Genomic DNA, 24,449 nt, shown 5'->3' on the forward strand with positions numbered 1-24,449 from the left:
CAAATTAAATACTGTAGAAGTTTAATCATAATTACAATTTTTTTAAAACAATCAAGCTAAACAACTTCTCAAATACAAAAAAGTTTAACTTGTTATAAAATGCTTCCTTTGGGTTTATTTCACAGCTAGAGGTTTTTTCAAGGATGAAGCTATAAAATTTGTAATTCCTCAGACTACATAGAATTTTGTAATTATTTATTTGTTCCAAGTGTCCAAATTCTCATAGGTACACTTCTTCTAAAATTATTCTCAGCATGACTACCTAGACAATGTATGTTTATGAAGAATTGCTTTCCACCCTATGATAATCTGCTGAAGAGTATCAAATTACTTTTTATCAAAATCAGTTCAATGCATTCCATGTTCATATACTATACCTTTACCTATTTTAATTCTCTTGCTAATATACTAGTACAATCAGCTGAAGTACTTTCTATACAGACCTTAAAAAATAAAAACTTCAAGGACTCATATTCACAAGACACACTGCAGAGACAAAAAGCTGCAAAAATACTAATATGGCACTAAAACAGAACAACCAGGTAACAGCTGAAAATCATGTACATTAGCTCCCAGAGCTGCAATGGGATTAAAAGTTACCTGGTGTGATTTGATCATAGGAAAGAACTGCTGCAAGATCTTATTTGCCCCAGGAAAGGAGCTGAGTTGTTTTTGCCCTATGCCATGGCACTCGTTCTCATTTCCACACGGAAGGAAGTCTGCAGTGATGGGATGAAAACGGCCACAGCCACTCAGCTGTACAGCAGGAGCACTGCAGAGCAAGAAAATGCTCTGCAGTGGATGGGCAGCATTCCTGAGAGCAGCCCAGAGTCACTGCAGCACACTACTGCCCAGGACAACCCTCAGACATCCCAACAGCAGCTCATGTTGGCCACAGCCACTTAAGAAAAGGGATTGCTGTGAAATGAAAGTGTGAAATACAGAGAGATCCAAGTATTATTCTCAAATACCCAAACCACTGCATAACTTGTTGGATTTTCATGAGGCAATGGCACAGGTCTGGCCACATCACCATGATCAGACAACCACCATGGGACAAAGGAATCACCTTCAAGGTAGTGTTAAGTGTCAGATGGAGATGCCATCTAAGCCACAGGAAAAACTGTCCCAGTATTCCAGGAAAAATTGTTAAGAGACAACAAAGGTTCCCTTAGCTGGCTGTGAGATGTAAGAAACTGAATTCAGAGTAGGCTGGGGAGGAATGATATTCTGCTGCCATGGGATGAGGATGTGATGCAGTCACACACCTGACAATCATTCCTCGGGAGCAAAGATGAAAAAGGCTTGCAGAGCAAGCAGTGGCCAAAAGCTAATCCAGAGTAAGAAAACATGGCACAGAAGCTGCTGGATATTTAGTTAAAGCTAAGGATGGAGACCTCCAAATCAACTGGACATAGGCCTTCTATCTCTGGGCTCACTAAAACAGACAGTCCCTAAAATGGACAGAATTTCCAGAATACCAAATGCAGGCACAGTCCTATGCTCATGCACTGGACACAGCTTTCTCTCCCTAAAATACGTAATTATTTTAAAAGGTAGCCCATCTTTTAATCCCAAGTTTCTGTGACATTCTCTGCTCGAGCATCTGACTCACTGAATTACAAGAAAGCAGAATTTTTAGTGAAATGCAGAAAACCTGATGTGCAGATTGTAAGTACAGCTGTAAGCATGTTCTATATATTTGACTTTGAATTCAAGAACATTTGAAGCCCTATTGTATAATCTACATTTATGTATAATCATTGTACCTGAAAGTGGATTTTTCTGGTTTTAACAAAGCTTAAAGCTTGTTATTCCATATTTTCTTGGACTTAAGGGGGTAAGAAAAAACTAAATGTTAAAAGAAAACTCAGTTCATGCATCTTCAAAATCAATTATCTACAAACATTTAAAAGTACCCATAGCAGCCAATGATCTAGTAAAACTACTATTTAAATCAACTTAAGTTTCCAAACTCAATTTGTTAGCAGTAATGAGCAATAATAAATAGGAATGCAAAAAATATAACCAAAGAAAATATTGTGAACTTAACCAATTCTTCAACAAGACTGACCATTTCTAAATTGGGCGCAACTAACAGGTTAGCAGTACACAGAGACCTAAGCATCATAAATAACTTTCAGCTGAAGAAGCCCAATAGGATCTAACTGCAGCTGCAAGCCAGCTCATTTCCCTCTACCAACTACCACATGCTCCCAGGGCCCATCTCTGGCCAACTCCAACACTTGTTAAAACCTCCAGATACCCCACAGTCAGCAGAAAACACATAAATACATCATTTTTGGATGAGTTTTCTGGCTAAAATGGTTTAACAAAGGACCTGAAGTACTCAAGCAAGCGGAAAGATAGAATAAAAATGCACAGCTGGGCTGGAGAACTGCAGCAGCCAGCACAAGGATCAGCTTAAGCTGCCTGGGCTGCAGGCTGAAAGCGTGCCCTGGAACAGGAATGAGAGGAAAATCATGGCTGTCACAGATTTGCTTTATGACTGGGATGTTTTCAAGTCAATCACGCACAACCCCAAGGACAGTTTATAGAGCGGGGGGTAAGAATGATCCTAGATAAGAACAGTAGACTATATCAGAATAAACAGATCTCAAACCCAAGGTATCTTGTTCAACATTTAACTTCCAAGAAATGACCACAGTAACTATTAAAGTATGTCTCAGAGAAGAGCTGGGTAGAAAAACCCCAGAACCTATTGACTCATTGCCAGCAGTCGGTCACAGTCCTTCTTATTCCCCGCCTCCTTGGTGCACCCACACTGCTCCCACTGCAGCAGGTGTCTGGCATTCCCCGACCCCTTAGTGAGTTGATTTTACTCACTAATTCAGCAAAAAAAGCCAACCTGACAAAACAGCAAATAGTTCTCTACTTGCTAAGCTGACAGAATCAGCTTGGAGGATCAGGAGCGGACCAGGCCAGTTCAAGGACATGGAAGACTCAGGACTTTCTTCTAAAATCGGCACATGACCATTACATAGGCTCAGTTACTAAGATGCTGAGCTGTGAGCCCCCCGAAGCTTCTGCACCACCAGCAAGCAAAGGACTTGGGATAGCTAACCATTGTTGACACTCAGCAACATTGTCTCACCTTTTTTTTTTTGTTCTGACCTTTAATTATGCCCAACATTTCTTGTATTTAAATTGCAAATGACTTGTGAGTTCTTTTTCTGGATGGCCCTCACACCTATGGGATCTTGCTCTGTATAGGTCAGGTCATTAGATTCTACAACTTGGAATCAGCAAAAATAATTATGCAACATCCAAGCAAATAGTACTTACAACCTAACAACACCGAAGGAAATACACACCAGACTTAAGGCTAGGCGGAGAAGCTGAAATCCTTGCAAATTGAAACAGCATTTGCAAAAAAAACCCACCCCACATACCTTCACTTTTGTCAGCCTGGCTGAACTCAGCATGGGGGAACACTTTGTGCAAGACCTCGAGGAGCTTGCTGAAGGTGCGCTCCAGGAGCGGCCGGATGACGGGGGACAGCGCGTGGCCCGAGGAGGTGACGGCACGCTGGGAGGCCGGCACGATGTTCTGCATGGCGTGGTAGAAATCCTGCGCGCTCAGAACCACCGAGGAAACGTCCAGCTGCAGCTTCTGGCTGCTCATGTAGATCTGGGGGTAGCGACGTCTCAGGGCAATCAAGGCAGCCTCAGTGCAAAGTGCTTTTATGTCGGCTCCACAGTACCCTAGTGCACACAGAAACACAAACACCTTCCGTGAAGCAGCACTGCTGTGCCACACCTGCAGCAAACACGCATCCAACTAAAAACAAATCAGGAATATTTATTTGTCAAGGTCCACAAAGCATCTAACAAAAGGCATCGGGTCATAATCTGATAACAGTGTTGTATATCAAGAAATTAGACTTGTTTATAAGATATACCAAGAAATTAATTCCACATGGAAGTTGAAATTACCTCCATTTTCACTATATCATTTGGTATATAGTGTATTTCCAGTCCTGGGTTATAGGTCTGTTATTGCTCTTTCTTTTCCCTTAATATTGTCTAACGTATGTGTGCAATTTTAACAGGCTAGTTCCTCTCCTCCTTTTTTCCTTTAATACCTCCACATGAATATAATCTTTAATAGCAAAGTAATTTTGTTACATTGAACATCACCAACTTTAAACTTTTACAGTTGAGAAAATGAGCAGTATAAAGAAAAATGTTTCATGAGCAGAATAGGGAAGAGATAGAATCTCTTGTTATAAAAAGCATTACTCTGAATTCCTGGGAAAATGTTAACTCCTACTATGAAGAGAAATGTTTCAGACTTTTAAGAGTTTCATAACTTTACTAATATAACCAAAGGTAGAAATTAAAATGCATTAAAATTTTAATTTAGCCTATCTTCATAAGTATCTACAGGTGGCTACCTATAATTGCTTAATCATCATTAGTGAAAAACATAGATCTGATAATTATGAAATACAGAGAGACTTAATACCTCTGAGTCTTTTGCAGTCTCTAGCTCTAGGTTTTCCCCAGAGCTAGAAATTAGATTTCAAGTTTTTCCATCTCTCTCAGCAAGACACATTAATATGCCTCTGTATTTTGAGGCACCACAGCTCCATCTTTTAAAAACTGTAGAACAATATTCCAGTGAGAAAAGTAATTTAGAGAATTAGAGTCACTATAGGAAAATGTGTTGCACTGAGGTAGTGCCATATAAAAGTTCATGGGTTTGTAATGAAGTGTTTATAGAAGGTAATTAATCAATTCTTTAGTTAAAACTATTCTCATTCAGCTGTTGTTTTACCAGACTTCCTCCTCCTCAGGAAGTCTTACATTACTTGCCTTTTTTCTACTCCATTTTTGTATTAAAACCAAGGAGGGCACATTTAGATTGGATATTAGGAAGAAATTCTTTACTATAAGGCACTTGAACTGGCTGTCCAAAGTGGGATAGTAAAAGGTGTCACCGTCCATGGCAAGGGATTGGAATGAGCTGAGCTTTAAGGCCCCTCCCAACCCAAAACATTCTGTGATTCTATGACTGGTCTTTTGGCAGCACCAGGTTGCAGAACTGAGGCCTGCCTTGCTTCTCTCTCTTTAGCCTCTGATGTTCCGTCAGTGCTCCTGGCACATATATTTTTACAAGATCCATACAGCAATAAGAAACAAAGGTGATTCCATACACACTGTTTAAAAATAAAAAAGGAAGCAATTAATATGGAGGACTGTAGACACTTTTCCATCTCCATCTTTCAGACATATTAATTTGGGGGATAATAATAAAATATACATACTTTTCAGCTATAAAGGTGACTTAAATTGGATGAGACTTCAAACTGCACCTTTCTTATATATAAGTGAAAATAATTTAAAAAAAAAGAAAAACAAAAATAAACCCAGATGGACAATCACCATAAATATTGGATAATTCCTGCAATTTTTAAACAAAGATTTGCAATTTTATAAAAAGGTCAGTAGTTACTCTTGTATAAATTTGTTGAGTCCACACCATGACTGTTACCTAAAACATATGTAGCAATTCACATTCCCAAGCTACCTTGAAATAAATACAGAATACATTTGAAATATGTTCAGATATATCCACTATATTAATCAATAGACAACTAATTGTTTTCAGCACTGAAGTTATGGTATTTAGGGTTTTTTAACTTCCATTTAACATGGAATCAAAACTATACAGGCACACTCCAACCACACGAAACTATTAGACAGTAGCTACTGGTACATCAGAGAAACCAAACCAGGGTTCTGAATTTTGCATTGTTCTTTAGGTATCAGGTATCAAGTTCCCATTTAAATTGGTCCACTTCTCATCCAAAAACCACACTAGATTAAACAAAAAATGAGTGACGGAAGCACTAAACCAAAGCTCAAATCAAGGATGCATTGAAGATAGGCAGCACCCTGAATGCCTGTCACCTCAGAAGCTAGTTTAGTATCTTTATGAAAAGATTCAGCAGCTCAGGATCCAGATCCTTCCCAACTTTTCTATTAACAAATGCTGTAACATCCCTTTCTAATAGTCATTTTAATCACCGCTTGTACATCTCCAAAGAATTGCAAAATTAGGAAATAATAGCCTGTAGCCTATTTTTAAAATTAAATTCTCAGGTGATCAGATACACAATTAGTCTCCATTTCTACCTCTCATTTCTCAGGAGCAATTACATTTGAAGACTAATAATTGGTGTCTCTTTTTGAGGGACTCTCTTGTGCATACTGTATATCCATTTCAGTGACAAGAAAACTGCAAAAATCCTGTACCTTGAGAAACATTAAAGAGCTTTTTATTGCTAAGAAGCAAATACACACTGATTAAGCAGAAGAAAAACATAAGTGAAGTATTGTCAAAACAAAATAAAATGTATCATGCCAACAATAAATAACCTGATGCAGATTTTACCCAAATTGACGCTGTAATATAAACTCAGGGTTCAGTGCATTTTCTTCCATTTTTGAAGCATCTCAGGAAAGATGTTCAATTTGCCAACGGCACACCTCAACTTAGAACAAAATGAGGATTCCTGTCAAGTAGCCTATTTTCTTCTACCCAGCACCATTAAACTCTGCTGAACATTTCTGAAGTACAACTTTCTGAAGTACAACTGCAGGACAGCAAACAAGTGGATTCCTCCGTAGGTTTCCAAAGAATGCACTTTGATCACCAAAATTTTCCAGCCACCTCTACTGTGCAGAAATTGTGCCATCTTTAAAATGTCTTCTGCCTAAAACCCACCCTAAACCCCACAACAAAGTGCTACTGAACTGGGTGAAGCATTTAGGTGAACAATTTTGACCACTTCCTCCACTTCATGTTGTGCAACTCCCTACAAAACTCTCAATATGACTGAGGGGAAAGAGAGTTAGCAAACAACTCAGCAAGATGACAGAGATGAAAAATAACTACAAGGTTTATTTTAAAGAACTGTGAAACACAGGAATGATAATGCCAAAATCTCCCCACCATCTTTACATGAGGACGGGAATGAAAAATCTAAATGGTATCATTTTGCCACAAAACACTCCTGCAATAATAAGCACAGAGTATTTTTAACAAGCATCTTCAGCAGAATAGTTTGTTTCTTTATAATTCTATTCAATAACACTATTTAAATAATCCTTACTACATTGTAAAAAGAGTCATCTGCAAAATGCCAGATGGAGGAATTAGCACTTTTTCAGTTGCTAGTATGTTTTGTTTCCTGCAAGACTGAGTTTATAGGTAAGTCTCTCTAGCTACAGAAAGTTACCATTCCAAACAAGGGAATAAGCACGAGAGATAAGATGGGATTTATAAAGTTAAGAGTATCTGGGACCCATCTCCAGTGAAGAGAAAAAACATAGTAATTATGTGTATTTACTGAAAGTACGAACAGGACAGAAAGAAGTGTGCGGTCTTCTGAGCAATGCTGTGCTCTCCCCAAGCTGCTTCACTTCGTCTCACACACACTGCAGTCATGAGGCCATTCAGGGAAGTGGAGTCTTTAATTCTCACATACACAGAAATCCACTAAAAGGTTGTAATCCATAACACCTGGGACAAAAATCAGTCCTCAGGAAATAACCTATTTTTTGCAAGTCCTGGGGCTTTTCCCTTCCAATTTCCTTCTAATTACACTCCTGGATCGTAAGGAGTTCTGAGTTGCACATACACCTGCTTCCCCAAAGTCATTTGCTTTGGGAGTACTTCAGCAGTTTTCTTCATTAGGATCTAAAAGCTTGGAGTTAAGTGTTGCCAAGTCCGCTGAACTGGAGAGAGGTATCAACCATGCTGTGCCAAAAGCCTGCCAAGTCTAGGCAGCTTTTACTTGGGGAAGAGGGGGCGTTGTTTTTTGGGGGGGAAGGTTGTTTGTTTGTTTTTAAAGAAAACTTGTGCACAAGAGAAATATCAGACTGGTATAAACCACATCACAGACATATATGTGTGCCAATGAGTCCCATTGGTAATGGCCACAAAGAATCTGGAAAAGTCTGTTCAAATCTTTGTTGCAGATTTCACATACAGAAACAATGAGGCACTCTCAAGGTGAAGAAGAGAGACCAGTCTTACTTCAGCTGTTTTGAAAAGACTCTGTAATACTTCAAAGATTTTCATCTTGGATGTATGGAAACACTTAAATTCCAAGATACAGACTGGAGACTGTCAAGTGTACAGTAGCTGGAGAGCAGGAAAGCCAAGGGAAACAGAAAAGGGTGTTTCTTTTTGTTAGCTGACTTCCACAGAACTGACAGGCTTTATGGAGCACAAAGAATGTCTTCCAGTCAAATGTACAAGCGGCTTTCCCTATTGTCTGAAATTTTAAAATACTGTGTTCTCAATGAAAAAATATGTTGAATTTTTAAAGAAACATCTGTGGTTTTTTCCCACCTATTCCCCTCTCTCCCACTAAGCAGCACCACACTTTTGCACAATTCAAGCAGAATTTACATGAAATGGGTTTGTTGTGTGCTGTTATACCCGGCAAAGCTTAAACTGGAGTTTGCTGGACAGCAAACTTTATGTGTTCTCCTCACCAGAAGATGTTGAGGTCTTTGTGCATCAAAAGCGGAGGGATGCTGCTTCCATGAGAGGTGTCCCTGCAGATGAAGAGGATAATTCGGATGTACTGCAGCTAACTGAATGGGCTGATGTTCAGTTTAAAGTTCTTACATTCCCTGATGATGGATTCCAAAGCACAGATATTTGGACGGTTCTTTGTCTGAGAACTTCAGTGCTCGTCCAAGCAGATGACTTACAGAGGATGTATCTTTGCATGACAAGTTGTTGAGAAGGTATTGTAGTGTGCGCTTTAGGGTCATTTCCTCTGTTAAATTCACTATACAAATATTTGGGTTTGTTTCTGATTAGATTTAAACAGCAGGCTTATCTTGAACAACCAACCTCCATTCAGTACAGCAGGTCTTTGTGAGCTCCAAAAGTGTATTTAATGTTTTCATGTTGCGGTGCTTTTTTTCTCCCCTACCTATGTCTACACTTTGAGGTTGTTCTGTGCTAGCAATCTGGAAAAAAAATTCATCTTTAGAAAGGCTGGTTAGTTTGTTGGATTTATGTCAGAGGAGAGCATGCCAGTCAGTAAAAAACAAACAAAAATCAAAAACCCCACACACACAAGTACTATTCTTTTTTCTCAGTAAGTAGACAGAAAAAAAAAAAACAAGTCTGCCTATCTCTTTTGTAATTTACCAATTTAATGGGAAGTCTACCTAAAGATTCCAATTCCAACTTCATTTTGCTTCTCTTTAAGGGTATGCATCTTATATAAGGACAGTGATCTCACAGAAAGGAAACGTGGTTGTATTTTCAAATGACTACTAGCTACTCATTTTGTGTTTCAGTAAGACAGAAACATACTTGTTACTACAAAAAGAGTATTGTTCAAAGTACAGAAGTTTAGAAAGGCAGAAATAAGGAAATCTTGATACATTTAACATACCTTCAAAGTTTTACACAGAAGAGAAAGACTCTACAGTAAAAATACTAACAACAAAATACTCACCAACACATTTTTCAGCCAGTTCTCCTAAGAAAGGATCTGACAATTTGGGGTTCCAATCCCTGGTATGAATTTGCAAAATGTGCTTTCGTGCCTGATTTAAAAAAATAATTTAAAAAATTAGATTAAAAAACCAGCAAGTCAAATCCCTAGCATATAAAAAAATATTCTTTATTTGTGTAAATCTATAGTTACTTTACCTGCTTTTGGTATGTAACTGAGACATATAAAATAGAACTTAGCACTCCATAGTCTTAGCACTCCAAAGGACAAAGCTTTTCCCTTCTTTTTAATTTCATATATAAGCAGTACTTTTTTCACCAGTTACACATTTTAATTTCTGTTTGATCAACATTATTATAAATGAACTGAACAAAACTCATGTTCTATTAGGAATTATCATAGTTTTATGATTCCATTTTTAATTACTGCACCTATGAGTAACAGGTTCTACTGTCAAAGGCCTCACCAATTAATAGGTTGAGTAGCACAGCACATACACATGAATCCCAAAAGAATTTCAGCTAGAAGTTCTATAGAATTTAAATAAATCCATCCATATACAAAACACAATTAATTTTAGGTATAAATTCATGAAGTATTATGGTTGAGTTTATGTAAATTTAGAAAAAAACCTGAAATGTTCCTGTTGCCAGCATTGTAATGCCTGACTGTGCAGCTACATTTTTTACATGCTTAGAAGTCTACAAGATTTAAAGTTATTTTGTCTTACTGTAAGTTTCAAGCCCCCAGATAGTTAAGGTTCATTATACAAATCCATAGTTTTGAGATAAGCAATTCAGCTTATTGTGAATAATTTACCTCTGTTTAGTTTTAGCTATATCCTGAAGATCTGAAGCTCAATACAACTTCATGTATACAATCTGTTTGTACTAAAAATGTCTTCATAAATGAAACATTCTTACAAGCAAGAATGAGTATTTTTATTTCCTAAGCTTGGTTGTCAGGTGTTCAAATGTTTAGTATACTACAGATGTTTATTAATAAATCTCCTTTCCAGGTTTTACCTTCTTGTCAGGCAAGTTGAAAAGAAATTCCCTGTCAAAGCGACCAGGTCTCCTGAGTGCAGGATCTATAGAATCCAGTCTGTTTGTAGCACCAATTACAACTATTTCACCTCTGTTATCCAGTCCATCCATGAGGGCAAGAAGAGTAGACACTATAGAGCTACAAGAGAGTTTTCAGAATAAGAAAGTTTTAGGAACACTGCAAGAACTTCTGCATTTACAAATGCAACAATAATATACTCAAAAGAAAAAAGCTAGGCTACAAACAAGTGCATAACAGTTTCAAGTCTTGTCAGTTCCACTGGACTCCTGGTCTGCTGGCCCCAAATTTCTCTCACCAGAGTGGAGGGACATGGACACATAAATACCACCACCTATAGAATGACAGGTGCAAGTGTGTTGCCATCCAGCGCACTGAGATCACAAACTGAGATCAAAAGCAGCCACAAAAATTTCAACCAACAGCAAACTGTTGTAAGAAATGTTCTAAAAGACGACAAGATAGCAACACAAGATATGTTTGTACATCACACCATTAAGAATAAAAGTCACAGATGAGTTCAGCTCATTGATAGAACATTACAATTCATTATCCTAGAACAACATTTTTTCAACTGGTTATTCTATTGGGCTGGTAACAGACAATCTGTTTACAGCACAAAACAGCAAATCAAGGAATGGCTGTGGAAATCTTGTAGTTAATAATGTGGCTGAAGGGTAATTGTCACTGCAATTCAATTCCCAGCAAATTACAGTTTGCCTGAAGGACTGAAAAGATGACTTTCAACACCAAAAAACCAATCTGTCCTTTCTAGTATAAGTGGTCTTCAGAAAAAGTAAAAAGGTTTCCTGTGAAATGAGAAAAAATTACATTTAAGAGTTTAGCAAGATAATGTACCCTATTCCAAGATAATGGCAGCATAGAAGAACTATTACCTGTGAATCTGATCTTGTCTGCTAGAACGAACTGGAGCCAAACCATCTATTTCATCAAAAAAGATTATAGAGGGTCTCATCAAGTATGCCTGGTATGCAATAAACAAAACAAAAATTGAATTCACTGTTAATTCCTAATTTATCCATTAAAATTGAACACTGGTTTCACTAGAAAGCATTAACATGCTAAACTAACACATATATTGAGACATCCTTGTTAGAAAGTGTAAAGTCTGAAATGAAAACTCCAGCAGTGTTTCAAAGCAAAGCAGAGTGCAGTCTACTCTGAGTAAGCAAGATGGCACCAGTGTACCAGTTTTACTGTGTGCTGGACAGGTTAAAGACAAACACACACCTGACACTCAGAAAACATGATCTTATCGGCTCATAATCTGTTTGTTTAGACAGCTCTATCTGACAACTACTTTTCTTTGAGCTACTACTTTACTGCTTTGTGTGACTCTCTGTTTGTCCAATCTCTTCTAAGCCAAAAAAGAACACTAAAATAGACACACAACCAGGCAAGCATGCACTCCCCTCTGTAGCATTTATCTTGAACATGTCAGTCAAACTCAAACTCACTGACTGATTTTTTTTCCCCAAGTTTTATCCAAACTACTTTGCCTCATTAATGAACAAATCAAAACACTTCTTCCTCTGAGTTTCCAGAGCAAGAAAAACTACTGTCAGCTGCTCTTTTCATCAAAATATGCCATTTCGTAAAAATCCTACTTAATTTACAAAAACTACAGTTATTAATTTGAATTGGAAATACCTTTGGCTACCTAAACGACAAAACACAACATACAGAGAAATTATATCAAGAAAAATGTATTTTCTTCTAACCTGATCAAAAAGGAGTCGAAGCTGACGTTCAGATTCACCAACCCACTTACTGAGACAGTCTGCTCCTTTCCTCATAAAGAAAGCCACCTTTTTGTCTCCTTGACTGCATTCATTAGCTAGAGCTCTAGCTACCAAGGTTTTACCTGTTCCAGGAGGACCATAGAATAAACAGCCCCTGAAGATAAATGGATCAACACAGTCACAAACTTATTTTACGTCTCCTGAAAAACTCCAAGTCAAATTTTATAATGAAGACAGGGAGCCTGGAGAAGAATGACTTAAGATCTTGTATTATTATCTTGTAGTAGTATTGTATTAAAATGTTGTAGTATTAACATGACTTCATAAAATCTAAGTTTGTTTTATGCTTTCAAATCAGTAAAACTTTCATTTGTAAAGAACATTAATCAAAGGCATATTAAGTTTCCAAAGGATTCTTCTACATTAGTTAAATACCACCTCTTCAAGTATTAGATTTTAAGTAATACCTTAATCAATATCTGTTACTTCTTTGCAATGAAGTAATTAAGTGACAAAAATACTCCCAATTTTCAATTAACTTAAACACCATTTAAATCACATACCAAGATGCCTCATTATTAAATATTATAATCCCAGTATACTATTATTGAGAGAAACATCAGCATTTTGCTTGATCTAATAAAATATTTAATAACATAATGGGGAAAAAAGGCAAGGTACTACTAAATTAAAGACATGAGAATTCTTTCTTTAACCAAATCGCAAAGTTTACCTTCCTCCCACAAGAAAAATATACTAGTTTTTTTTAATTCTTCATCCTGCTTATTACATATTCTGATAGACAAGCTGGGTAGCAACATGTAAATCTATTTGAACTGTAAAACACTTCAGGGAAAGAATCAACCTCCTATGTAGTTTTCAATTCCTCAGAGCTTAATTTAAAAAATACAACAGTGAGAGTAAATACACCTACCTTGGTGGCTGAATTTTGAATTGTTCAAATATTTCTGGATAGAGAAGAGGAAACACTACCATTTCCTTAAGTGCAAGGATATGATGGCTCAATCCCCCTATACTATCAAAACAAACCTTAGGAAAAAAAAAACATATTAAGTTTATTGTAACAGCTTTCCACAAAAGCATCTTTACTTATAAAACATTTGAAAACAAATTAGAAAAAATATTGCATTTATCAACAAGATTTCCCTCAATTTTGAATGTGTGAAAAAGCCAGTTGAGAAAGTCAACTTTTGGCTGCCCACATGAGGCTTATCTGGTTTGCAAGTTAACTGTGCCAGGGCTGCCTGGACATCTACAGAGATCCAGCCTAAGTTCCAGAGCAAATACTTTGTAGTCCAAAGGAATAAGTAGAAAAAAGCTTTGGTAACAATAAAATAAAATTTAAAAATAAAAAAAAATCAATGAGCTTTTTTATGAACTTACTTCAACATCAATAAAAGGCTGTGGAGAATTCTGCTTATGTATAATTCAGGGAAGGAAGATAAAAAGCTCTAACAAAACCTACCGATTTATCAACAATCATTGGGTCAACATCAGCCAAACTCGCCCCAACTTTCACACGCTCCCGAAGGATTCCACTAGCTAAGTCTTCTGCTCTGAAGTTTAGAGGCAGGCACCTGTTCCACAATAAACAAACACCAAAGAAATACTGTTTTCATTGCTTGGAGGTGAAGAAACAAGAGATTAAATGCCTTTTACTACATAAATAGATAACCTTCCCAGACTGGTAAACAAAACTAATCTTTTTTTGTTGTAACTATGGTTATATATCTGGAAGTTCCTTAACATTTATGCGTCCATACACGTATTTCAATCTGAAGAACTGTAATGGATAGATTATTTTGATTGAACCCAGAAGAAACAGTATTTCCTTCCTTTAAGCTCATACACAGATACTACATCAGGCCAACACACAGTTAAAGGGAGGAAGAAAGGTACTAGTAAGAGACTGGTTACACTCAAAACTACACTTCTGGTCGTTGTACGTTGCTTGAATTCCTTGCAATGGAAAGGGAACAACATGGCAGACAGGAAGAGATGGAAGAAAGATGAGGGAACTTTTTTCCTGCAGAATTTTCCTACCTAGTATGAGTCAACAAATTTACTTATAGATCTTCCACTTTTAGATTACTGCTAAATACATGTAAGGTCAAAAAAATGTGCATTAGGTGTTTAGCATGCATGAACTCTTACGCAAGAGGACAAGGGAAGAGCTGGGAGTACAACTGAATTAATTAGGACCAAGTTACACCAATGATATTTTAACCAAGAGGAGTTGATTTTTACAACCCAACTGAATCAAACAGCTACTCCATATTTCCATCTTTTTATCACTATTATTAATTATCTACTCCTAAGACTCCAAAACTTGTATTAATATATAACCATCACTCCTCCTAAACCACTAACCCTAAACCACTATCTGCAGGTAATTACCAACAGAATCAAAAGTCTGCAGAACTCATAAAACATTACAGACTAGTTCTGCCTGTTTTCTCATAAATAATAAAATCATTCTAAAGACCAAGGATGTTTTGATACCTATTTCTTGCTCTGGCTATGCTTTTAGATTTTCTTCTTTCAAAACGTTCTTCATCTGAAGAGGTTGTATCACTGCTGTGAATGGCATGCTTCTTTCTCCTATTGAAGTGGCAAAACAAACAGAAAACTCAGTCTTTTTTGCAGCAGAATGGCATGTTTTGGTCCTTCTATAAAAATAAAATTGAAATGGCAAGTACAGTATTGTTCAGGTTTGAGATGCATGCAAATTGTAGCTTCATCAAGTATCAAAATAATCGGAGAGGGAAACAACATCTCTTACTGCCACAGTGATTACATGAATTCAACGTGAACATTATTAGAACACCAGAGCCCCATAAAATGTGTGGTCCAGTCCATGCTACCTCAGCAATGTCATTTGAATATTCAGTCAATAAGCTGCAATTGTACTTAAGAAAATTTCCAACTACTTTAGCCACCTCTAACATAACAAACATACCAAAGTCTCCTTACTCAATGTGATGCTTCCTTTACATAATCTTTGAAAAAAATCCATACTTCACAAAGTATATAATCTCTTTTTAGGAGGTTATTAATTCTGAATAGCAGAACAGGCTCTCAAAACACCTGCAAGTCTGATCTGAATCCAAGTAAAATTACTATCCAAAGTCTGAATGAACCATTTCTTATATTAGTATCACAGTATTTCACAAGAGGGAGTATTTCAGAAATATTAGAGAATGTCCATTAAATCTTCTGTATAAAAAGGTGTTGAGTTTGATATCAGTTGAAATATTCAGCACTTTTGCATGAAGAAGTTGGTTACTAGTAAAAAGTCTTGGATTTTAAGTTAATATAGTAAGCTGCATTATTTGTATGAACGTGATAATGCACTGAATTAAGTGGTTTTTGCCAAAGGATAACATGGATAACTGGTTTTTGCCAATTTTACTGCTCAATGACCAAAAATGAGATACATTTCAAAATACATCAAAGAGAGTATCAAGCAATTGGGAAGATGTCTTATGACAAGAAGGGATAAAATGAGGGCCAAGTAATGAGCAGGCTAAAACCAAAGGCATAATAACTTTCACACTCTTCACGTATGAAAAGTAAGTACAAGTACAAATCCAGAGATTACCCAAAAAATGTCATGCTCTTCAAGGGAAAAAACCAAACCACCAACTCTTATCTGTATTACAAAGAAACTTTAGAATCCTAAGATTCAGCTATTACTTTACTTTATATATTTTCACTATGCTATTAAATTGAGCAATAAGACAAGAGTTTCAGCTATGACTAGTGTTCATTTACTTGGATTCTGTTCATGGACAGATTTGTCTTTCTGAAGCTTTGAGTAAGTTTATTTTTTAAAAAATGTTTTAAGCTGTAATCTCATCTGTTTTGTTACATAAAGCCTACCGACAGTTTCCAAGACAACTTGATACATTCCAGACTTCTTTGACACAAAACATAAGAGTCAAAAATTATGCTTGCTAAATAGTTTATTAAATTGTTGAAAATTCCTGCATGAAATTTGAACAGAAAGAAAACAAAAAACATTAACCTGCTTTGCTCAGTTTTATAGAACAGAAAGGGGATATTTGTTAAACTGATGCATTGGATTTAAATATTAAATATATGGCCTTACAGAGAAAGCTACAGTGTGCCATGTGGAATTCTTTCCAGTACTTGTAGCACACCTGTTTCCATTCTGTGTAGCAGAAAGCTAGTAGGTTTAGACAGTGCCATGACACCCCTGTCTGGATGCTGATCAGGATCTGAATCCAGGATACAATTCAAGACCCACTCACATGCATGAATGAACTGCGCAACTAACTCAAGAATGGTTTGAAAATCAAAAGCTACCAAAATGTACTAAAGGAAAGCAAACAATTACACACCAAAAGACTGACATTTACCTGATATGGCTTCTTCTTGCAGGAGATCTGTGAATATCAAACAGCGTATTTTCTCTCTTTTTTTGATGAGCTGGCACTGTAACATTAATTACAAAAGAATAACAAACTAATCTTAATGCAGCACAGAAGTGCTGGATTATCAATTTTCATCAATAAGGTGACCATTGTTTCTCTAAAAGCTTAAATTAAAGAAAGAATTGGGCAGGGGCCTTTGTCACTATCACTGTACTTGGCTTGATGCAGGCACAGGAATTTCATCCTCACCCTCCCCAAATTACTAGAGCAGTGTCTGTGATGGCACAGAATGTAATTCAACCAGGGCACTATCATTTTGAGTTTATTTGCAGGACATTAAAGTCCATTCAGAAACGTCTCCAGAGCTGATAATATGGGATGTCTCATTTTCTCTGAACAAATAAACCACAGCAGTTCTCTATCAAAGAAATCATACTCTGTGATCCTCTGACTTGTAGAAATGGCTCAAAGCTGCATCAGGGAAAACTCAAACTTAACAGGAAGAAGTATTTTTTTACTGAGAGGGTGGTCCAACACTGCAAAAGGCTTCCAAAGAAGTGGTTGATGCCCCAAGCTTGTCCCTGAATAACATGCTTTTTGTCAGCCCTGAAGCTGCTAGGCAGCTGGACTATATGATCACTGAAATACCTGAGATTTCTCATGATAACTGCTGCTATGCCATTTATGCACAGTTATGAATTAGGCTTACCACTCAAGAAGAGAAGCAGCCATAACGTAACTATTTTTTCTATGGAATCACCTAATTTATTAGACTGCTTTCTGCCAAGTATTTCTTGACCTAAACCCCGTTCGCCCCCAGCCCTGAGACCAGCACAGGGTGGTATTTGCAGCGTTCAATGAGGCAGCAATGCCACCACCACTGACAAACTGACAGACTGTGTCCCAGCAGTCCCATCCACATGGTGAACCACAGCAGGTCAGCGTGGAAATCACACAGTGCTGCATCCCTGTTACTCTGTCAGGGGTGAGAAACAGCCATCCAACTATTCCCTCCCCACATCCATGGTACTCCTGCAGGTCAAGCACTGTCAGGTTCCTCACCTATTGGAGGGGCCTGGTATCTCTCAACAGTTTTTCTCTGTCTGAGATTATATGGCCGATCATTTTCTTCCCCCTCAGCTTCCTCTACTTCTATATCTCCATCTTCTTCCTGAGACTCTGTTGGGGGATAAAAATATATTCAGAACATTCCACTTCATGTCAGAGCTACCTTCATCCTAAAAATTAATTTTTAACAGTCACTGAGAATTACTGCCCATTTATTAATTAACACTAATTGTCAAATCAGTGGAAATTTGAAGGTCATGATAAATCTAAAGCACATTGTCAAACTTCCTTCTAGTTTTTTACACAAGATTCTGGAAAGGCAAAAGAAAGAAAAATAAATGTAGTCGAAACAGCTTTAGTCGTAAAATACTTCAAATATCACTTCTATCCACTGTGGTTTTCCTTCAATAACTATCCTTCAAATTAAGGATAATTCCTTTAGTCTCTTTTCCCATAGGAGCCTCAATAAATCAAATATTTGACACAGCATGAAAATAAGTACAACTTTATGATTCACAGCATCATTTTTAAACAAAGCAAAGAACACAGAAATACACATTATATACTTTGTGTATAAAGGCACAATATAGGTACATCTGTTAACAGGATCAAAACTTCCATCCATGGATCTCAGAACTAGGACTGCATTCTTATTCATTGGGACAAACCATACCTTCCACAGCAGTTTTAATTAAAAATTGAGATGCAGTATGCTGAAACCTGTATGGATGTCTGAAGTTTAAGTAGGATTTTTTAAGGAGCCCAAGCATGATGCTGATCAGGCAATCAAAGTCAGGCACAATCCCTTCTTTCCTGGTAATTTTTGAACCTATTGACCAGTTTCATTCAAATTTTTAAAGGAAAGTAGAATTTCAAATACAGCTGTGCACCTACAAGCCTCCTAAAATGTCAGTGGACGGAAAGGAGACTTTAATTAATACCTTACCCCAAAGGAAGGATGCAGGCCTAACTATTACAAATTCTTTCTGGTAATTGCCATTTAGCACATGAGAAACACCAAGTCAGTTAGAACACACATAGTTGTAGACTACACTCATCAAACCCTGATTTCCACCAGAGGATTGTTACAGGGAATGGAAGGAAAGCTCCAATTACTTAGTATTAAGAAAAACAGAAGGAAGGAAATTTACTATACAAACATTTAGAAACCAGGCTTTGTTCAGGCTTTGTTTGCACTTCAGGAAGCCTGAAGTGCAATATATTACTATCTGATGGGAAGGACGACTTTGTTCTATAAGTATTTTGCACAAGCCCCCACTATTTTTTACAACCCCTACCTTCTTCTTCCCCTTCTGTGGACACTTCATGGTGGTTCTGAATCCCATAGCTATTTCTCCTCAGTGACTTCCTCCTTCTTTTCACTCGAGAATACATATCCATGTTTTCCTGGAATAAAATTCACATGCACTTCCATCAGTAGTGTTCCATGTCACTCAGTCTTAGTCCCAGTGTAGTAAATAATGCTCCACACAATCTCTAGTCCTCAAGTGTTTTTCCAGCAGAGCTCTCCACAGGTAGACTACAAAAGCAGTCTCATTTAATAGATGCTAAAGTAAATCTCTCAGACAGTACCTAGTCCACCTAATACAGAGTAACATCAGTATCAAGTTTTCGTGAAAAAAGCAGATGATAGTCCCTGGTCCTGCTGCTTCCAGGCTACCAGAGTATGCTTCAAACCAAGGAACCACCACAGCACATCAGGAGAGCACAACAGTGAATTTATCAATAAAGGAAACAATGTAGTGTATATCCACTAATTTAGTTCTGAATTTTAGTTTGTCATGTTTTTTTAGTGTTATCCACTTGAGAAAATCATAAACCTTTACACAGAGCTACAGACAAATGTATGGTGTTTGCAAAAACAAACATGCTCTGCCTTGATATGACTTTTATCCAAGATCTCAGAAACTCTGCACTTACGAATTCTGTATCTGTCCACATCCGCAGCCGTTCTACTTCCCCAGATCGCCTGTTCCTCCTGATGTTAATATTATCCATTTCCTGCAGGACAGCTTCAGCAGTACTAAAATATTTGCAACAGTTAACACATACAAAAAATCAGGCTTAAAACAATGCCATGCAGAAGTTTGGACACAGCATTCAACATCTTAAGTTGTCTATCAATTAACTACAAACCTAACCATAACAAAATTGAAAGAATAAAAACAAAGAAGTATGTAAATAAGAAATGCTGATGCTATTTAAGTTTGGGGTTCAAATTAGATAGTAGTATTTTAACAAACTTTTTAAAATAATTTGGCTCAGTATAAATTGTAGCATACAAATTTGCAACGGCCGAGACATTAGATTAGGTGTCAGGCAAGATTAAATTTGCAAAATAAGAAAGTAAAGCTTTTCAGCTACATAATTATAATAATGGGAATGCAATTAATGTCTCCACCCCATAAGCTTTACAGTTTCTTACCCTGGCCTCAAAAAGACACTAGAATATACAGGATTTTCTTTCTGTTAAATCAGTAACATCTAGAATCTCATCATTCAGTATTTGACCTCATGATCATTTCTCATCCACTATTTAGTCAGCATTTTCATTATATGGAGTATTCGTAAACAGTTGTCAAAACAGCAGTGGTATGTAAGTGATAATCCTGGCCAAGAAGCTTCACTGCTAAAGAAGAGAACAGCACAGTATTAGCCAGGCGAAGTCAATTATTTGGCCACCTGTCCTGAAGACCATGTTACTACTCTCCATGATGATTAGAGTAGCTTTTAACTGGAATTCTACTATATTTGTATAATATTTGTAAGAAACTTTCATTTCCCTTTTTTCAAGCTGTTTAAAGGTAAATCTAAAGGGTCAAAGACTGCCTAGAAAGAAGACAGTGGAAGTTCTGGTGATGTAAGTCAGTAAGGCCACATTTTCATTATGAGAGCTCCTCTCTATTTTAAATAATTCTTCCAAAATATCTGTGATGAGTGACAGAACCATTTCAAGTAAAATCATGCTGCAGTTTTATACCAAAGAAAATAGGGTTGGAAGGGACCTGGAAAAGTCAACGTGCTCTGCCAGGAAGGAGCACACTACAGAATGCCTAAATCATTCCTGACAGACTTTTGTCAAACCTGTTCTTAAAAACCTCCAATGATTATGGGACGCACTGTTACCAGTAAAAGCTCATATACAGACTTCAGTACCATGATTTTATCAAATTACAACCTTCATGGTAGACTTTTCCCTACTGTTGATGAGGAGAGGAAGATTCAATTGCAACTAGAAAAATAAATGTAACTCAATATAAGTTTGCACACTGATACCAAGTAGTTATTGAGTAAGTCGAAAAAAAAATTAAATTAATGAAAGATTTAATAGAATACATTTTAAAACAAAGATCATACTTGACAATTAAATTACATCATTTTCCAGCTCTGGAGAAAGCAGTCTCTCAGAGATATGACTGCTAAAACCTGTTTTACAGGTGGGAAGATCAGGACATATTAAATGACCCGCCCAGGGCTACAGAGAAATAATATTTCAGAAAAAGCATTTCTGGCTCCCATTCCTATGCTCAGACCAGACCGTGCCTCCCTGACCTACTTTGTCTGCACAGTAAATGCCAAAAAGTAACACCCACCCTATGTGAATTATTAACAAATGGTAAAAAGCAAAAACAAAAGAAAGCTACAAACTTTTGATATTTTATGATCAAATAATACAAGCAAAATCTAGAATGCTTCCAAGCACTGTTGCTAATCACCAATTTACATGACATTTAAGGTATCACTACATAAACAGGTTACCAAGAAACAAACTAGGGTGTGGATTTACACATCAGGCACTCTGCAGTAACTGCCAACACACAGCTTTATCCAGGTGTAAGGACAGAGTAACTTACTTCTCAATGAAAGCCTGGGAAGCTGCTCTGCATTTAGAGCATGGACATCATGGCAGTCACAGCACAGACCCAGCTGTAACTCAAACCACAGTCTAGCTTGTCTCAGTGCATCCCCACAGTAAAACACAGACATGGCACTGGAACACAGGGGTTTCTAATTTTAAAAAATCATTAAGGTGCTTTGTGAATACAACTGTAGTATCCCCACATACCTGTTTACTAGCTGATCAAACAATAAACTCTGATTCAAAGTTTCAAATCTGTTTTTCCTGGACCGACAACTTTTTCTGACTTCTATATCTCCGTTTATGCAAGCATGGTCCCCATCTCCCTTTTTTTCCCCTCGAAGGGGGTGGCTTTTGAGAGCTAAGAGAAATTTGTATTACTACTTCAAAATGCAGGAAACAACATTTTCACAAACAAGAATTAATAAGAGAATACTTAGCAAGGACAATAAACCAAAAGTTATTAAGCATAGTATGAACTAAAGAACTGTATTTAATTCCTATCAAAGTTATTTAAAAGTTACTTCTGCATATTCAAGCTTGTTTCCTTAGATGACAATCTTATTCTATTATGAAAATTTGGCATTCAATTAAGCATTCAATATTTTTAAGTTAACATCAATACTAAAATGCACATTTGGCCCACAGTTTCAATTCCTAATCTTTCAAATATAGTATCAAAAGACCAGATACAACATACTGACTTCACAAGCAAATCTATACCAGCTACTCTGTACAGTGCCAAACAAGAGATCCCACTGCTAATTGTTCCTTAGGCACCACAATAAATAATAAAATACCAAATATGCCTAATGAAATAACACTTTACATAGAGTCAACACAAAATTAAACAAGACAGAACCGATGAAAAAGGGACACAAAAGACAAAGTGGTTTTAGCTGAGAGAAGCAATGAAATGGCAAGTTTGTAAGGTACAAGATTTTAAGAAGACTGTTCAAGGTAGCAGGAGCTGCAGACAAGGCAGGTCTCTCTAAAGCAATAGAGTTAAGTAATGTTGAGAACCACAAAAGGCCAAATTTCAGATGAGCAAAGAGACTAAGTAAATTAAAGAGACCAACTGAGAGAGGAAGGCCAAAATTAGCTCATAACAGTAATTTGGGAATTAAGGAAAACATTGAGATCATGGCCAAGAGGTCTGAATTGAGAAGAGAAATGGATTTTCATCTAAAAATATTCCCCATATCCACAGAGAGTATCTAAGATGGCGACAGGAAAAAACTGAGCAGCAACTTTTCTGGTCAAAACGGTCAAAGGAATCAGTAAAGTTATCAAAAACATATGCCACTGAATATCACTGACATAAAACTGTTTAATGCAAAAGCTGATACAAAAAGTTTTGCTATAATTCACTTACATAAGCTACGTCCATTTGGTAGTGTAGCACCAGGCTGAGAAGTTAACCTATGAGACAATCAGACATACAAATAACATTAACATTCCTTAGCCAAGCAGAAGGCACACAGTGAAAATACAACTTTGACTGTAAAATGATCCGTGATACTCTGATTTCAAAACCTTTCCAAGACAAAGCCTTGGAAGAGTCTACTTCATGCCCAACACCTTAGAAAGGACAAAACTGCTCAATACCAATTGTATGAATCCCCCCAACTGTCAAAGCATCTCTGATTAATTTCCCTAATCCTTCATCATGCCCTTATGCTATTAACTCCTTAAATTTCAGAACTGAACCTTGGTATAGCCCTCCAAAGGCAACCATCTATCCAACACCTTGAATAAACCAGCAGAATAACTGAACTTTTGAGAAAAGTCTTAGTGACTGAAGATCACTATTAAGCACAGTGCTTTCGATTTGGCAGAACCAACATAAAACTTCAGATGCAAAGGCATGTCACAGTGGGTTCTAAATGAGCAACAATATGATTTTCAGTACCCTGGCCAAATTTCATTTGACACAATGACCTAAATTCTCCCAGCTGCATTAAATATTTCTTTTTGTATACTGACATTTCTAGGAGCTCCAGTACAAGTCTACTCTTACAAACAAAAGAAACAGAAGGTGCACAAGTTTCAATACATTCCCAATTACCATGGCACATTAATATGCTAGATTTAATTCATTCTGTTTTAAAAGAGAAAAAGAAGAGGTAGAAGGATAGAAGAGGTGTATCTTGAGATTTACACAGCTTTTAAGCAAACTTCATCCTAGCATTCAACAGTCCAGTAGCGACTTACAGTCTCTCTTACATACAAATCGTTTCAAGAATGATTTTGACATGTACATAAATATGAAATACATATCTACAAAATAATCAGTATTAACTGGAAGTTCACAGATCAGGAACATACTGTGTACACTGTCTCACAGTTACCTGTAACCAAGTGAGGAACCTTATGATACAAGGTTGCTTTGTAAAATACTATGAAATTATTTATAACATAAAATTAATTACTTCTGCTTTAAGTTACAAAAATGTGGCAAGACTGAGGCTATATTCAGTAAAATTTACTTACTAGGGTGAAGAACAATGGAAATAAACTTGATTGTTACCATGCCCTAAAGATGGTAACACTGATTCCCTAATTAAAATATCATGTCTTCTTATAGCTTGAGTACATAAAAATACCAATTACAATACTAAATTTGGATGCATCAAGAATCCAAAATTCAGACTGCATCTCAAATAAAATTACTTTATATTTTTTCTATAAATATGCATAGACAGGAAACAGAGATGAGACAATTGATGCAATCCACATTT

General features: G+C 36.8%; 1 protein-coding gene across 5 annotated transcripts in view; it reads right to left on the bottom strand.

Annotated features, from left to right (window-relative positions):
* ATAD2B (ATPase family AAA domain containing 2B) overlaps positions 1–24,449 on the bottom strand; it is a 58,897-nt gene that overhangs the window by 34,147 nt on the left and 301 nt on the right. For 4 of the 5 annotated variants that reach the window (XM_031066649.1, XM_031066648.1, XM_031066647.1 and 1 more), the window contains exons 2-15: positions 23,084–23,130; positions 21,916–22,069; positions 19,770–19,872; positions 19,127–19,235; positions 17,823–17,939; positions 16,746–16,821; positions 14,866–14,964; positions 13,829–13,940; positions 13,277–13,392; positions 12,322–12,496; positions 11,476–11,564; positions 10,540–10,699; positions 9,515–9,605; positions 3,414–3,725 (exon numbers count right to left, since the gene is read on the bottom strand). In XM_031066649.1, the coding sequence (XP_030922509.1) occupies positions 3,414–3,725; positions 9,515–9,605; positions 10,540–10,699; positions 11,476–11,564; positions 12,322–12,496; positions 13,277–13,392; positions 13,829–13,940; positions 14,866–14,964; positions 16,746–16,821; positions 17,823–17,939; positions 19,127–19,235; positions 19,770–19,847 (1,534 nt within the window). In that variant the 5' untranslated portion in view covers positions 19,848–19,872; positions 21,916–22,069; positions 23,084–23,130. Of the gene's footprint in view, positions 1–3,413; positions 3,726–9,514; positions 9,606–10,539; positions 10,700–11,475; positions 11,565–12,321; positions 12,497–13,276; positions 13,393–13,828; positions 13,941–14,865; positions 14,965–16,745; positions 16,822–17,822; positions 17,940–19,126; positions 19,236–19,769; positions 19,873–21,915; positions 22,070–23,083; positions 23,131–24,449 lie in introns of those variants that run through there. The other variant, XM_031066650.1, reaches the window with a different exon arrangement.

This window comes from Geospiza fortis, unplaced genomic scaffold (genome assembly GCF_000277835.1).
Source record: "Geospiza fortis unplaced genomic scaffold, GeoFor_1.0 scaffold98, whole genome shotgun sequence".
NCBI lineage: Eukaryota > Metazoa > Chordata > Aves > Passeriformes > Thraupidae > Geospiza > Geospiza fortis.